The 17,977-nt window shown below is 36.8% G+C and overlaps 1 protein-coding gene across 1 annotated transcript; it reads left to right on the plus strand.

Moving 5' to 3' along the window:
• The first annotated feature begins 12,836 nt into the window (after nucleotides 1-12,836).
• LOC145014936 (heat shock cognate protein 80-like) lies at nucleotides 12,837-15,950 on the plus strand. Its single transcript, XM_078973383.1, has 3 exons — nucleotides 12,837-13,066; nucleotides 13,754-13,895; nucleotides 13,984-15,950. Exons 1-3 carry the CDS (start codon nucleotides 12,944-12,946, stop codon nucleotides 15,813-15,815), a joined length of 2,097 nt encoding a protein of 698 aa, XP_078829509.1. The 5' UTR covers nucleotides 12,837-12,943; the 3' UTR covers nucleotides 15,816-15,950.
• Nucleotides 15,951-17,977: the final 2,027 nt, after the last annotated feature.

Raw genomic sequence — 17,977 nt, forward strand, 5'->3', positions numbered from 1 at the left:
ATTAATAAATCATAATTAATCTTCTCTCTCCATAATTCATCCTATCAAGTTGCTTTGGTGAAGGCAACCCAAAAGGACCATGCACCATCGGATCAAGTACATACCAAAATAGTTATGAACTTAGACACTAATCCAAAAAAAGTATCTATATGCTCTATGTAAACACTCCTGTTTGTATTAATTGCATAAGTTTTTAACTCATTGAAAACCTTTTTGTTTTAGTTCACAAACTCTTTTGTGTTTGGCTTGTGTTCCCCCTTAAAACGTTTAAAAACCATAAAAACGTAGGGGTATGAACTCACCGTTTGTCGAGTGCAAAGGTTGAATTGGAAGATACTTGAGTTGGTGTACGTGGCACTTAACGGAATCCTAATGTTAATAAATACATATATGTATCTAAATTAGCGATTTCGTTAGATAAAGCGTTAGAAAAACACTTGTTTTAGGTTAAGGAATGTTACCAGAACTTGATTGGATCAAGGGAACAGGCTTTTTACCAATTAAGAGATGTGTACGACTGTGAATAAGGGTTTACGACCAGCAGGCAGTTTACGACCGTAAACTCCCTTTTGAAGGGTTTGCGGCCCAAGCAGATTTTGAAGGGTTTACGGTCGTAAACTCAAGAACAATGGTGTTTGTTTTCGAATAAAATGTGTTCCAAATGCTCCCAATCGGCCCCAAATGACTATTTTTGGTGTTTTCCGGAAGAAAGGAGGAGTTTTATGTGTTTACGGTCAAGAGTTCTAAAGAGAAAATGAAAGAGTTTTCGGCCAAGAAGGTTCAAGTGAAGGTGGGGGTCCCGTATTCATAGGTTGGGGTATGGTCGGGGATGGGTCCACCTGACACCAACTGTAAACGGGTTTACGGCCATAAACTGGTGTACGACCGTAAACAGGTATACGGTCGTAAACAGGTGTACGACCGTACACCCACCTAGGCTGAAAACTTGATAATTTTGAGACTTTTCGGGTTTTTCGCGCTATTTTGGTTTCCGAATTGTATAGGATTTTAATTATATGAAGCTAGTTGATTTCCTAAACCAATAAGTTTGATGGAAAATTAATAAAATTCAAATTTTATTAACGAAGATTCTTTAAAACAACGGAAAAAGTTTCGGGTTGTCACATTTCTGGATTTTGATCAAAACTAATGAATTGTAGAGGAATCAAAAAAGAAACTCTAAGATTTGGTTTCGATTAAAAGGGGTTTTCCATGACCAATATTTCATCTCTCAAAAATCTGGACAAATTAGGGCAAAGTCCAAAAATCATAGCTTTCGCTTTTTAGGGTTAATTAGCTTCTTAACCCATTAAGACCTAACCAAAAAGACTTATAATCTACAAAATAAGTCATTAACAACGGGTTACTCTTTTAATACAAAAACCATGCAAAACTCAATCCCTAACCTTGAAGTTTCTTGTTTTAAAGTTTAAAATAACTACAATGTTTAAATGATCAAAGCACCAACAAGGGTTATATGTTTAGAATTAAAACAACCCATGCCACCACCTAGACCTCAAACCCATTTGGAGCATAACTACGAACTGCCATGGTGGCAGTAGTCGCCGATGGTGGCTACCACCACTAAGGCGGTGGTGGTGATTTTCAAATGAGGAGAAAGAAAGAAGTAAATAATGAGTAAGAAGGCTTACTTGAATTGAGATTGAAACCCAAAGCAACCACTCCTTTCTCTACAACCGATCATAGCCCCTCTCCCCTCTTATTCTTCTCTTATTCCGTATTGATCACACCCTCTGTGACAACCCGAAATTTTTGTTCGGTCAAACCCTAAAGTCAATCACTTCAAATTATAAGTTGTAATGCCCACGTTTCCAGGCTAGGCATTTTTGTTGATGTAATATTCTAGGTTAACCTTTGTAATCCGTTTTGAAATAATAAGAGCGTATTATTTGAGTATTATGTGTTTTGTGCTTAACTGCTTAATTATGTGATTTGATTAATTAAGAAAAAAAATAAGCGTCAAAATTTAAGTGTAAAATAAACTCAATATCTTTACATAAAGTTGTAGTGCTCGAAACAAGGATTCCGGAGATATAAGGAATGCCGAAATCCGAGTTATAACGAAGAAGTTATGACTTGTCGAAGTTTCGCGACAGAACCGACAAACGCTGAATGACGTAAAAAGTGAAATTTACGTTAGAGTGATATTTAGCCTTAGTGATCTAAACGAAAGTCGTAGAGTTCGTTAAACCGAGAGCGTGCATAAAAAGAACGCCAAAATCTGACTTCGTATGAGGAAGTTATGATTTTTCGAAGTTTCAACTAAGCGGTATGCAGCCCGAATACTTGATTTGAGACCGAGCGGGTTTTAGCCGAAACAATCTAAATGAAAATCAAATATCTCATTAATTGTAGTAAAACGATAAAAAGTTAGGCGAGAACGGACGTCAAACGAAGAAGTTATGAATTTATAACGAAGTTTTCCTATCCGGGCCTACTAAAAATAAATAATAAAAATAAATTCAAAATTAGCCGACGAAGTCTAAACGAAAGTTGTAGAGCGTAGTCTCACCTACGCGTGGATATAAAGAACGTCGAAAACGGAGTTCCTATGAAGAAGATATGAATTTCCGAAGTTTATTAAATAACTAATATTTAAATTTAATCTTTAATTCGGATGTATATCCGAAGGAGTCACTGATCTGATCCAAAGTACGCCCAGCGTACCGCGAAGCATGATGCACCTCGCACTCGAGTTCTTCGGATGACGCATGCAGTGACGAATTCGGAGGCTTACGCCCCGCGTAAGGCTGTACGCCCAGCGTACGGCGAGGCCTCAACCTCCTATAAATAGGATGCGAGGGTTCCGGGTATTTTTGCTCATTTCTTCTCCTCTTTGTGCCTAAACTCTGCGCGTAAACCCCCGAAGCCATCTCGACACCCCGGATCTCATATCCAAATTAAGAAGGAAGTTTCACGCTCCCGAGATCCCGAGAAGTGCGATTCCCGAGCCGAAGCTCTGCCCGCGAGAAGTTCGATTTTTGTAGAGATCTTCTAGATCTGCTGAGGATTACTACTTCTGCAAGCCGTAGTGTTGTCCGATCATCTTCTGATCAAGTGAGTGTGTGGTTACTTTCTTCTAACGCATAATTATCAAGTATTTAATATAAAATACGTGTTATGTGTTTATTTTGTTGTTATATGTGTGAATGTATATTCACTTTCTTCTATCTCATAGATATGATTTATTCTCTATGAAATACGTGTTATGTGTATGTGTCTCATCTGTTGTTTTGGAATATGTATTGAATGAGAATGTTATGCAGGTTTTAAACTATGTATAAAAATATATATTTTTATCTACTAATATGTCGGGTAGAACATGGGTAGATAGTTGACGTGTGATAAACAGATGATAGGCCTCGTTGTTGTTTTGATTCAGTCATCTAGCGGAGTTTAGATGACGACCACGGACTTTTCTAGACAGTCTTGTGGAACACTAGCAGGCTCGCCACCTGTAGGTGTTAATGAACTTGGGTGTTCATTCGATGTACTCCATCCCCCTCATGGTTGCCTTATTTGATATATATTGCCGGGAAACCCCCTAATGCATGTGTTGTCGCCCCGATGAAATATTCTAAGACTAGGTCCCTTGTGTTAGTTGTTTTAGGGACATAAAGTGAGAATAACGGGAATGAGTAATTGGGTTATTGTTAATTGGTGGAATTAAATATAATTATTTATTGTGGGTTGAAAACCCTATATGCTCACCAAGCTCCCAAGCTTGACGCACTCAGTTTTATTTGTATTACAGGAAGTGGCGCAAGGGCATAAGATGGATGAACCATCAAGTTGTTTTATTTGCAAGTCTGTATATGTATATATTTGTTGAATGACTTGTAATGTTATCGTTTATGCTTTATGGTCTGTATCGGAACATGACATCCCGAGTTTTGATTATATAATTAAAATACATTTCTTTTATGAAATGCTTTGGTAAACATTGTTTTATCACGTTTTGTTTTTGGGAACAAATTCCGCAACTCTTTTAAATCAAAAGGATTTACTCTGAAATTATTTTAAAAGCATAAATGAAAATCGGTCTTTTCTGGCCGAGATTTTGGGGATGTCACATAAGTCAAGTTCATTTTTATTTGTTTTTAGCAAATTTAAAGTTCGTTTGATTATTTTAATAATTATTCTTTAAACGAACGGATGAAAGGAAGTGTCGTTTTGAGTCTTGAAATTCCAAACACGCAAGTACCACGTACTTAAGAAATTCACGACCAAAATTATATGTTTGGGCCGTAAATCCTTCCAAAACGGTAAACTCATGCCTTAAGCATGAGTTTACTCCCCAAAATACCTCACTTCTTACTTGCAATCTCAAGAGCAAACTCCAAACACTCTCAACTACCATCCCGTCTTTCACCCGATTTCCCGAAAACGTAAGTACTTCTTGGCTTGATTTGTTGTTATATCATAACAACTAGTGATTATACATCTTTTTCACCCATCAAATTTTGTGTTTTGTTTAGATTTCCAAAACACCAAGAACACACTAGTGTTCTTGGACTTTTAGCTCATTTCAAGCTTCAATATAGTAAGTACTTCTATCCTAGAGTCTTATAAAGATTGGTATACATCTTTACATCAAGGAAATGTCCCAAGAACACCAAGAACAAGGTGTTCACGGTTCAAGAAACTCTTGAACCGTAAAAACCAAGTAAAGGTGCCAAAGGGTGCCTTAGGGTGCCTTAGTCCATTCACAAGCCTTAGGGACATGTCTAAATCCTTCCTTTATGTGTTTATCATGTAAAAAGCACAAAAATCTCTTATTTATATGTGTTTACGGTTTGGGAATCTCCCAAAACCATAAACACCCCAAAGTGAGTTTAAATGAGTATAAATGACCCATATTCCTTCTTTATGCCTTGAATCAAGCCTAGACTTTTACCTTGAAGTGTTTAGGACTTGAAAACATCATAAAACCATGTTCCATAGGAGTTTACAGCAGCAAACTCATGGAGAAATGGTCCATGGGCCGTAAACTCCATTTAGGAGTGTATTGATGCCACAAAACATTTCCTAAGGCTTAAACATGAAGTAGGAATGCTTGGAATGGCTTAAAAGACTTCAAACCAACAAATGGTCAAAAGATTGTGAGCTTACGACCGTAAACTCAAGGGTTTACGGCCGTAAACTCAAGGGTTTACGGCCGTAAACTCAAGGGGTTATGGTCTTTAGGGAGTAAACTCATATTAAGGGTTCCCTTGAACCCTACAACCCAATAGTCTTTTCCTACAACACTTAGATGCAATCCTTAGCAATTATAACACTTATATAAAGTGTTTAACATGTTTTAGGATGTCTTAACCTTGTTAGTTAATTGTTTAAAGTCTAATTGGTTACATATATGTGATATTATATGTTATCTAGGATCATAGAGTGTGTGCAAGTCATCACTTGACACCTAGCATCCTATACAGTCCGTTCATCCCAACCACTTGCTACAGGTGAGTTCATACCCCTTAATCTATCTTTTAAATGTTTTTAGATGCTTTTATGGGGGGGGGGATACAAGTTGAATTATGCTAGTTATTACAACAATCACATGTGATTGATAACTAGCATACAAATAGAATTACTACACTTTTAGCAGTTTTACCAAACAAATTACTTCAAATGGCTTTCCAAAACATTTTTACTAGTTTATAAATCTTTATCAAACTGTCTTACATACTGAATGTTTCTTTTCAAAACTCTGTTACAATTGTGTTTCCAAAACAAAGGCTTCATTATACTTTAAACTATTCTTCTCAAATAAACTGTTTTCAAATCGTTTTACAAACTGACATCAAGTCATCTTTTCCTAGTTATAAAACTTTTCAATGGTTTTACAAAACTTCTTTTATACTTTTATATTGTCAATTTCATGCCTAGATATGTATAGTTATATAAGTAATGTTTGAAGGACTTAGGAAGGCTAACCCGCTTTATTTCCTTTTCCCCGTTGGGATGTGGTCTGGTAGGGTATCGGGTATCCGTCCGAAGTTTGTTTAACTATTAGTTATATATCATGTGTACATATATCGTCATAAGGGTTCTTCCAGTCAATTCAATACCCTTGGGTAGCGAGGGTATACTTCCATGTTCATACGTACAAGTCAGATTACTAATAAACTATAATAGGCTTAGTTTAGGGTTTTACTAATACTAATAGTAGAACAATGAATCATACAAAGAGTCAGTTCATACATGAGTCAAAACTTGCTAGATAGAGAGAACACACAATACAGCTAGTACACACATAACATTACAATACTTGCTAGATATAGAGAACACACAATACAACTAGTACACACAGAACACTACCAGACTTGCTAGATAGAGAGAACACACAATACAGCTAGTACACACAATACATTACGATACTATACAGAGAGAACATACATGCTAGACAAAGGGGGAACATATAATACATCTAGCATACATTACATATAAATTACATTCAGTTATGTGAGCCATTAAACGGGTCATGGCACTACCTGCCATGACCGTTTTTGTATCCAGAATCTCCTTAATTGGGGAGCGTATGAGTTTGCGTATAGATCTATACTGGATTGAGAGATCAAACGTACGAAGCAAAGCCGCATCCCGATAGTGAAGGTTCGCTGGAATGCCAAGAGGGGACCGGAATTCACTTGGGAGCGCGAAGACTCGATGAAATAGAAGTATCTGCATCTATTTCCAAATCAGTGATTTATATCTTAATCTTGAATTTCGGGATGAAATTCCCTCTAATGGGGGGATAATGTGACAACTTGAAGTTTGTTCCGTCATTGTAAACCGTTCCGTCAATAAAATTTGTCGTTTTCGAATTGTTTCCGTTTCATTATTAAATTAAGTTATTAATTTTGTGACTCCTATTATGAATTAATGGGTGTCTAAATGCATTAGAAACTCATGATAACGCCCCAATTTAATAATTGGAAGATTTTTAGATTCGACCATATCGGGTTACGACAACTTAATCGGGTGCGACCAAAAGCCTCGTCTAACGTCAGTATCGGGTAGAATTCCACCGTGTCCCAAACTTGAACCATATATAAATTTCAAATGACTTCATTTTGAAGCTTTTTCACTCTCTCTCACTACTATCTATCTATCTCTCTCTCTCTACAATTCAATCTTAAGTCCAAAATCATCAAATTTAAGCTCCAATCATCAAGGTAACTATCCTAACTCATAGTATAACCTTTTAAGCTTTCAAATCCGTGTTCAATCTATAAAATAGGACCATAAATATGTGTTTACGTCCCTAGAACACCCATAGGCCGTAAACACACATATAAGGGGTTTTTGAGCCCCAAAACCCTCTCAAAACACTTTTGGAGCTTGGAATCGACTTAAGGAGTTATTGGAATGGACATGGAACACCTTGAACTCAACATTTAGGGAGTAAACATGAGTTTACGGCCCAAGAACATGCTTGGACCGTAAACACCATTTCATGGGCAGTAAACTCATTTTAAGGTGTTAAGATGCCACTTAAACACCTTATAAGCCTTGGAATAAAGTCTAGAAGCAACCACAAACGAGTTAGGGGCATTAAACTTGATAAAAACCACCCCCATAGGAGCTTATGACCGTAAACCCCCCAAGGATAGGTTCCTAGGCCGTAAACTCCTAAAACATGGCCAAATTATGCCCTAAATTCCATCCAATGCTTGTAAAATGACTTAGAATCACATATGATTAATCTAGGGCCACCAAATCATGAAAGAAAAGAGTATATAGGAGCTTACAGCCGTAAACTCCTAGTTCACGGCCGTAAACTCCATTTGATGGTCCCTTTGGTGGTTTAATCCATTTCTATGCCTTGAAACCAAGCCTAGCATCACCCCTCATGAGTTATAAGACCATTTAGCAACCGAGAACCCATCGCCCATGAGTTTACGGCCGTAAACTCATGGGGACATGGTCTTATGGCCGTAATCTCCCTTAGGAGTTTAGTCTTGAAGAGCAAACTCCATATCTATGCCCTATACGTCCGTAGATGCCACCCGGGTCACTCCAAACACTTGAATTGAAGTGTTTTCGCGGCTAGAAGTGTATATTCATATCTAATTAGTGGTTCAAAGTTTGATTAGATACAATTATGTATCATTTAGTATTACATAGGAACCTCGCGCGTTATCAAGCCTCGAACTGACACTTAGCATCCAAACCGACTCGTTTCTTGACCGGTGAGTTCATACCCCTACGCCTTTTTCCGTGTTTTCAATGTTTTCAGGGGGGATACAAGCAAATTAGAAATGTTTTTGAAACTTAAAACTGATGAAATTCTATAAATATCTGGCAAAATTTTAGATATCTTTACCCCTTATGTATTATGCGGAGCATAAGGGATGTTTTATCGAATATAGTCACGTGGATTTCAATTATAGTAAAGGAAACAATCAAACTAATAAAATTATTATGGGAATAATTTGGGATCTTCAGTTCTTGTTTTACGGACACATATTTCATGCAAAGTTAATAGATAAACTATGTCTGATTCAGTTTATCTCTGTCTAATTTAGAATATCATGCTAGATAATTTCATTGTATTAAACTGTTTTATTGTATGATGTTGTGACATCCCCATTTTCACGGCCAGAAAAGACCAAATTTGTTTATGCTTTTTAAAAATTAGAGTTCTTCTTTAAATAAAAATGTTGCGGAATTTGTTCCCATAAAAAACACGATAAATACGTTATTAAAACATTTTCGAAGAAACGTATTTTATTCATTTCAAAACATTTGGGATGTCATCGTTAATACAGAAACACAAGCATAAACAGAACTTACATTTATTTACACTAGTGATCTACATCTCTTTAAATCTCTCAGTGTAATGTGACTTCATATCAACACCTGTGATATAAATAAACTGAGTGGGTCAGGTTGGGAAACCTGGTGAGTACATAGGGTTTTCAACCCACAATAATATAATTATTATGTTTAAACACTCAAACAATCAACCCAATTACCCATCCCCATTAACTTCTTTACTCTTAAGGATTTAACTTAAGAGTCATCTATCTTGCATTTGTTTATTCCGAAGTCCCTTACTTCTAGGGTCATAGGACTGACACTAAATCCATAGCTGCCAATGTTCGTTCGTAAAGCACTAATTCCATAGCTGCTATAGTCTACTCATCGGGTACTAAATCCATAGCTACCAGTGTTCATCTAATTGGTACTAAGTCCATAGCTACCAACGTCTAACAGGTACTAAATCCATAGCTACCAACGTCTAACAGGTACTAAATCCATAGTTACCGGTGTTTGTCCAATAGACACTAAGTCTATAGCTGCCAATGTATACTCTCATCATCTTATATCTCTCGTCATTCATCTACCCGTGTCATACCCAACATATTCGTATATATAAAACACATATACAGTTTAAATAATTTAAAACATGTATAAAACGTTCATCCAACATAGACAACAAATATTCAGATAATATGCATACATAGCACGTAGTTTATATAAAATACTTCATATCTATGTGTAAGATGAAAGGGAACTATGAACTCACCTGATAAGGTGGTGACTTGGTACTCGGACAACACTACGTTACTTTTAAAACAATTTCCCTCGGACAAAACCTAGTATCATTACCACTAGAGTTTAGTCTAACATTAACTGCGACTAATTAATAGTCTAGATATTATTATTATTATATAAGTGTTAAGAAACACTCTTATATAACTCATAATAATATCCTAAATACTCATTTTAATTTCCTAATAACGTTACTATATTAAAACATAAGCTATACAAAAGATAGGGTAGACATAGCTCACTTACAGCGAGGTTTTTTTTCGCAAAACTGGGCTTCGCTGGAGCAACATTTCCGAGCTGAAAGGCTCCTCCTCTTGGAGCTTCCCAATGCTCTGGGACTTGCTTCTAACACCTTGGAGGTGTTAGGGAAAAACCTTGAAGGTTTTGGGGTATTTGGGAGGAAAGAAGTGGATAGTTGTGAAGAAAATGGGAGATTTTCGCCTCTATTTATAGGCTGCCAGCGCCGAGTACGCTGAGCGTACTCAAAAATTACGCTAAGCATAATGGTTACGCTGAGCGTACTCAAAATTACGCTGGGCGTAATGTGCCACGTGCACCATCTGGTGGCTAGCCTTGGGGAGGAAGCAACGGCTGTGATCGCGCCACGTCACCCAAACTCGCACAACACCCTCCCGACTTTATATCCACGCGAAGGTGGGAACGTAATCTACAACTTTCGTTTAGACTCCATCGGCTAATTTTGACTCGATTTTAAATTTTATATTATTAACAGTCCGGGACAGGATTGGTCCGTTAAATCCTCATAACTTCTTCATCCGACGTCCGTTTTCTCCCATATTTTTATCGTTACACTACTCTTAACGAGATCTTCGATTCTCGTTCAGGTCGTGTCGGCTAAAAACCGATCGATCTAATATTCGAATTTCGGGCTGTACACTGCTAATCCGAAACTTTGAAGAATCATAACTTCTTCATACGAAGTCAGATTTGGGCGTTCTTTTTATCGATGTTCGTAGTTTAACATATTCTACGACTTTTGTTTAGATTGCTAAGGCTAAATCTCGCTCTATCGTAAATTCACAATTTACGCTTCCCGGTATCGAGCCCGTTCCGTCGCGAAACTTCAACGAGTCATAACTTCTTCGTTATAACTCGGATTTCGGCGTTATTTATATGTACGGAAACCTTGTAACATATTCTACAACTTGGTTAAGATTATTTATTCTAAATAATCTTTTGTCGAAAAGTCATTTTCGACACTTATTGCCTTTAAATTGACTAGTCCGGATCTGCGGACGTTACAGATGTTTGATAACTACCGAGTATACCGTGAATAACTTAATACTAGCTTGTGAGATGTATCTTCATTAAACCCTTCGGGTTATCAGTAAATCCTCCCCGGAAGTGTAACCAGAGTCTCCTAGAGGGAGAGCGTGGAATTTGTGAATAAATCTATTCGAGACTGACAATCTCACACCTAAACTGCTAGCTACAGTTAGGCGGGCACGCATGGGGTGACAAATTCTGGATATCTTCTGATGCCTGACGAACATCAAGGAGGTCTCGTGGTTATATTATCATGGTTACCCGACTCACAATACGTATTAATATAAAAGTATAAGTTTATTCACAAAATCTATATCTTCTCTAATCGATAGATTTACTGGATGGTATTCCCAGTGGTTCTAAATATATAGTTTTATATATTAAAACTACCTACTGTTGTCCTGGATGGTATTTCCCAGGGATCTTTCAATGTATAGTTTTACGTATTAAACTATCTACTGTTGTATTGAACGAAAATTCATAACTTTAACTAAATTATTTATATAAGAAAATATGAGATTTTCTTGGATAACGACTTTTCATAAAACCAAAGAAAACATGATCGTTTTACATAAACAAACAGCTTATGAACTCACCAGCTTTATGCTGATTTTGAAACTGCTTGTATTCTCAGGTCCGCATTAGACAGGTACCTGCAATCTTTTGGAGAAGACGGAGCGTTTTAGAAGACACGTTTTACTTTTGTTTAAACTTTTGTATAGATAAACATGTATCACTTTTACTTTTAAACAAATGTAATTATTTATATGTAATGTAATGTTTCGTGTTTACTATGCTTACTATGTACATTGGTTGTGATACTTACATGACGTCCTCCGCCCCGAAATGTTTCCGCCATCGGTTTCGTGGTGTGACAGCATCGCACACACCACAACTTCAACTTTATTCCTGGGGGTTTTGTTCAGATACTTAGATATGATTTGATACAGCTTTGGATATGACACTTTTATTATGGTTTTTAAGATACCCGACGTATGGTTTTATTATATGACATTCAATGTTATGACTTTTATTATTATTTAAAAACAAAGTTTTTGGGTCATATTTTTGGGATGTTACAAACATGATCCAAATCATCCAACTTTCCATTTAAAGGCCCAAACGATTTTGGAAGTTTCCTACCATCCTTATTTACCGGTCCACATTTAAATGGCCCAAAACACCCAGATTTTACTAAGTCTAGTTTTGAACCAAGATTTTTCACCTTATTCGTATATGGATTCGTAACGTCGATTGGGTGGTCAACATGAGGATCAGAGCCACCATCCACCCGTTGGCATTCAACCACAGGCGACGGTTGGAGTTCCCCATGGTTTGGATCCCCTCTCGACTAGCGAGCTTCTATGGCCGGTGTTTCAGCCACCTGCGTCCAGGTTTCTGACGAGGACTCGCGCTCCACAAACTTCATCTCCGATACTGTCGCCTTATCGGCCCCAATATCATCGTGCCAGATTTTACCTTCTTCCCACTCGTCACCAAACAATCTTCCCTCAGCATGATCCCTTCTTGTTGCATTAACTGTCTCAGAAATATAATCTTCTTCACCCTCATGATTTTAATCATCATTCTCCACCGAATTCACCCTATCACAAGTTTTAGTTAGTACACTTTGCAAATTGCTAGTATATATTACTATAAATTGTCTATTTTTTCTCAAATGGCAAATAATTTAATTATATATCATTAGATTTTAATCTAAACGTTTTTATATCACCAAACCATATTAAAGGTTGTATTTATTTGATTATACGAGAAGATGCACTGATTCTTAGAGTGACAAAGTGGTCTAAAATCGAAAAAGAGCATATATTCTAAGGCATGTATGCAAATATCGAAACTTAAGGGTCACATTTAATTTACATGATCAAAAGTCATCGGTCGTCCTGTATAGAAGGATCTAGAATAACTTCCCGTCAACAAACCCTAACTCCACGGGTCATTATATATATCCTTTCCGCCTCCTCTCTCGATCTACTCCATCATCAAGTTCTCACTGCCTAACATACACGAATCTCTTTCTTCTCCTCTGCGATTCTTTGTTTATTAAGTAAACTTGTCAATGGGGGACACAGAGACGTTTGCCTTTCAGGCAGAGATCAACCAGTTGTTGAGTCTTATCATCAACACCTTTTACAGCAACAAGGAGATCTTTCTCCGTGAGCTCATCAGTAACTCATCCGATGTAAGTCTTCATTTCGCTTTTTGTTTCCTGATTACACTAGCGGGTCGTTTATCTATTCTCTTGTAACTTGTCCGATCTCATTTCTATGTAGTTAATTTTGTATGTGAGTTTTTCCAAAGCTTTATGTATGTTTTCTTTGTATCCGTTTGAACTAGGGAATGATTTAAACTAATATGATCCGACAATTAAACGTTTGTTGATTTCCATAGATCTATTATGCTATTTGTGCCTTTCTCGTCGCTGTTTGCTATGTGTGCTAGCATGTACCGGAGGTTGTAGGTTGTATTTAATATACATTATACAATATCACTACTTCGACTACCTACCAAAATGCTGTATAGGTTATAATCTTGTCTAAGAAGGTGCGAAGCTTCATTTAATTTACTGGACTGTTTTCATTTCCTTTGTTTCTGGTGGCGTTTGTAACAGAAAAACTTTACCATGTCAGTCAATTATCAAATTTGAATGGAGCAAATTAGTAGAAGAAGAATGATGTTCAGTAACTACCCAACAATATAGCCTAATAAGTAGTTTGGTTACCCCTGATTTCTAAGCATTTTACACTTGTCTGCATTTCTGGACGTAAACGTGTATGTTTTAGTATTTATGTTCAAACAATTTTGGGCTTGTTATTCTTGTTAATTTTATTTCTTAAAATTGTAACCTAACATAGAAATTTTTTTATAGGCTCTGGACAAGATTCGCTTTGAAGGCTTGACTGATAAGAGTAAGCTAGATGGCCAGCCAGAGCTTTTCATCCATATTATCCCCGACAAAGCTTCAAACACATTGACCATCATTGATAGCGGAGTTGGAATGACCAAGGCTGGTGAGTAATTTTTATAATCCAAACTCTACCAATCTCTTTATAAACTTTTATAAAACTGTGTTCTAACAATTTTCAATTACAATCTCAGATTTGGTGAACAATTTGGGTACCATCGCAAGATCCGGAACCAAAGAGTTCATGGAAGCTATCACTGCCGGCGCTGATGTCAGCATGATTGGACAATTCGGTGTTGGTTTCTACTCTGCTTACTTGGTTGCAGACAAAGTTGTGGTGACAACCAAGCACAATGATGATGAGCAGTATGTCTGGGAGTCCCAAGCTGGAGGGTCATTCACAGTGACTCGTGATACTTCTGGTGAAGTCCTCGGAAGAGGGACTAAAATGACGCTTTACTTGAAAGAAGACCAGCTTGAATACCTTGAAGAGCGCAGGCTTAAAGATCTGATCAAGAAACACTCAGAGTTCATCAGCTACCCAATCTCCCTATGGGTTGAGAAGACCACAGAAAAAGAAATCTCTGATGATGAAGATGAAGAAGAGAAGAAGGATGAGGAAGGCAAGGTTGAGGAAGTTGATGAAGAGAAGGAGAAGGAAGAGAAGAAGAAGAAGACAATCAAGGAAGTGTCTCATGAATGGTCTTTGGTCAACAAACAGAAACCAATCTGGATGAGGAAGCCAGAAGAGATTACAAAGGAAGAGTATGCTGCTTTCTACAAGAGTCTGACAAATGACTGGGAGGAGCATTTGAATGTGAAGCATTTTTCAGTTGAAGGTCAACTGGAATTCAAAGCCATTCTTTTTGTTCCCAAAAGAGCACCTTTCGACCTCTTTGACACCAAAAAGAAGCCAAACAACATCAAGCTTTATGTTCGTCGTGTCTTCATCATGGACAACTGTGAAGAGCTGATTCCGGAGTATTTGAGTTTCGTAAAGGGAATCGTTGATTCCGAGGACCTTCCTCTTAACATCTCCAGAGAGATGTTGCAACAAAACAAGATCTTGAAGGTGATCCGCAAGAATTTGGTGAAGAAGTGTGTGGAGCTTTTCCAGGAGATTGCTGAGAACAAGGAAGATTATGCCAAGTTCTACGAGGCTTTCTCCAAGAATTTGAAGCTTGGAATCCATGAGGATTCTACAAACAAAACCAAGTTGGCTGAATTACTTCGTTACCATTCCACCAAAAGTGGAGATGAGATGACAAGCTTGAAGGACTATGTAACCAGAATGAAGGAGGGGCAAAGTGACATTTACTACATCACAGGTGAAAGCAAGAAGGCAGTGGAGAACTCTCCATTCCTTGAGAAGCTTAAGAAGAAGGGGATTGAGGTTTTGTACATGGTGGATGCCATTGATGAGTATGCAGTTGGTCAGTTGAAGGAGTTTGAGGGGAAGAAGCTTGTTTCAGCAACCAAAGAAGGTCTGAAACTTGATGAGAGTGAAGACGAGAAGCAGAAGCAGGATGCATTGAAGGAGAAGTTTGAAGGTCTTTGCAAGGTGATTAAGGATGTGTTGGGAGACAAGGTGGAGAAGGTGGTTGTTTCGGATCGTGTGGTGGATTCTCCATGCTGTTTGGTGACAGGTGAATACGGATGGACAGCAAACATGGAGAGAATCATGAAGGCTCAGGCTTTGAGGGATTCAAGCATGGCTGGATACATGTCGAGCAAGAAGACAATGGAGATCAACCCTGAGAACTCCATCATGGAGGAGTTGAGAAAGAGAGCTGAGGCTGATAAGAATGATAAGTCTGTGAAGGATTTGGTTCTTTTGCTGTTTGAGACTTCGTTGCTGACATCAGGATTCAGTCTGGATGAGCCAAACACGTTTGGAAACAGGATTCACAGGATGTTGAAGCTTGGTTTGAGCATTGATGAGGACACTGTTGATGGTGATGCTGACATCCCTGCTCTTGAGGAGGCTGATGTCGATGCTGAGAGCAAGATGGAAGAGGTCGACTAATTTCCAAAATTAACGAAACCTTCTTCTTACATTACCTTGCTTTCTTTATAAACATGCTCTAGTTCTTTTTTGTTTTGCGAAACTTCTTTTTTTAAATGTTTTTGAACAAGATATGCTATCAGTTTTTTTTTTGTTCGTTTTTTTTTTTATGAATCATGGATTTAGTTTATCTATATCTATTATACATACAAAAAAGACCATATGGTATGATTGATTGGCTTGGCTTCATTTACACGTATCCTCATCTCCCTGTCAAAAAAAATAGTCTATATAGTAAAAGTGAAATAGAGAAGGAAGGCAAATGGTTTTTTGTTTAAAAGTAATAAACTTGAGATGAGATATTGAAAAGTCCCTTGTTTTTCAAGAGAGAAGATGTGTAAGAAGTATGAACCATGTTTCTCCATTCTCGGGGGTGAATCTTTCATTCATTCCATCATGTTGTGTGTGAGCTTCCACAAACGTGAACAAAGAAAAATCTGTCTGTACCTACCCACCCACCCATTTAAGAAACGAAAATTATTCATGCTGATGCATTTAAACATGAACAAAGAAAAATCTCTCTTTCTCTCTCTGAACAAATGTTAGTAGAAAACACAAGAAGCAAATCTTAATTAATATATACCGAAAAACATAAATTCAGTCTATGCATTTAAACAATGCCAACTGAAACTTTTCCTGCATTTCAATATAATCTAAACTTATATAGATAATTAATAAATATTTTCCAATATAAATGAAATGTAATAATTAATGAATTTTTCTAGTATAAATTAAACTTATAAAACAAAGAGATTGTTTTACTCAATTCTAGATAACAGGAGTAGAGAGATAAACACATAAAATTTGATCATCTCCTATTGTTGTTGAATCGAAATCACAGACGTTGCTGTGGAATCAAAATCACAATATAAGGTCCAAGATTTATGATCTAACTTGATTTCACATTGGAGATCTGTTTCAATTTAGAAAATCATAAAATTTGATCATCTCCTGTCACAAACGATTGCTGTTAGTACACAAACAATGCAAAATTGAATGGTAATAACGATCACAATACAAGATCCATCTAACTTGATTTCACATTGGAGATCTGTTTCTGTTTCAATACAAACTGATTATGTATGTGATTCATACCCATCCATTCATCCATATGACGAAATCATATTTTGGGTATCTTTATAGAAAATTCATACCTTATGGAACCGAAATCAGGAATGGAATGGTACACTGGTCACGAGGGAGTTATAGAAAGAACATACGGGGATGGGGATGGGGATGGAGAGAACATGCATGTGAGTGGTCTTGTTGTCTGATTTATTTTCTTGTGCCAGATCCATCTATCTGCCAAATGGGCCAAGAAAGCACTACACTTGGACTTTGGCTACACCATGTGCCCAATGCCCACAGCACAATCAATATGATTTTGCTTTTTTTTTTTTAATCAATAAAAAGTTATGTTATAGACTTGAGTTTTGTGGGTTTAGTATAAGAAAAGGAAAAAATGGATTAAAATAGGAGTAGTTCTTTTTAAGAAAAAAGAAAAAGAAAAAATAGATTAAAATTATAGTATACTAGAGCGTATATATTGGTTTTTGTCTGGATTATTATTTTTTTCTTTCTAAAATAGGTCTTGCGATTTTTTTATTTTTAATTTATTTTTCAATTCGACTTTTCTAATAAGTTTACCAGTTATCTGGAACTGGTAAAAAAACTTTGAAAAAATCCTCCTTTTTTTTTTTTTTCACATTTGACAATGTATTTTTTATTAGAATCATTTTCAATCATAAAAGTGATTTAATCCATAACTATGCCATTATATTTTTTCAAGACTCAATTTTTGTTTCCATTTGAATTTTTTTTTTTCCTATGTTCTTAGGCCGGAGGGAGTTGCCCTCACTAGGGACTCGCCTCTAGCTCACTAAAGGTTGCCAAACCCATTCCTTTGAAACGCGCTAAAGAAGTCGCAAAAAATGGGTCCCCAGACATATAACGAGAGGGAAGAGACAAAGAAGGAAAGGGAAATGACTTTGATTGGCTTGTTTCTTGTTTTTTTTTTTTATTTTTTTTTTTCCAAAATAAAAATAAGATAACATTTGATGCTACCACTCCCCATCTTTTACAACTTGGATGCTACCATTTTTTCCATCTTAGTGGCTTCAAAA

The sequence above is a fragment of the Lactuca saligna genome, chromosome 9 (assembly GCF_052625555.1).
Source record: "Lactuca saligna cultivar CGN05327 chromosome 9, ASM5262555v1, whole genome shotgun sequence".
Classification (NCBI taxonomy): Eukaryota; Viridiplantae; Streptophyta; class Magnoliopsida; order Asterales; family Asteraceae; genus Lactuca; species Lactuca saligna.

Excerpts from the sequence above, each read along its gene's own strand:
- LOC145014936 (XM_078973383.1), top strand. The coding sequence starts at position 12,944 with ATGGGGGACACAGAGACGTTTGCCTTTCAGGCAGAGATCAACCAGTTG. Across the intron at positions 13,067-13,753 it reads TCATCAGTAACTCATCCGAT|GCTCTGGACAAGATTCGCTT; the intron begins GTAAGTCTTCAT and ends ATTTTTTTATAG. Across the intron at positions 13,896-13,983 it reads AGTTGGAATGACCAAGGCTG|ATTTGGTGAACAATTTGGGT; the intron begins GTGAGTAATTTT and ends TTACAATCTCAG.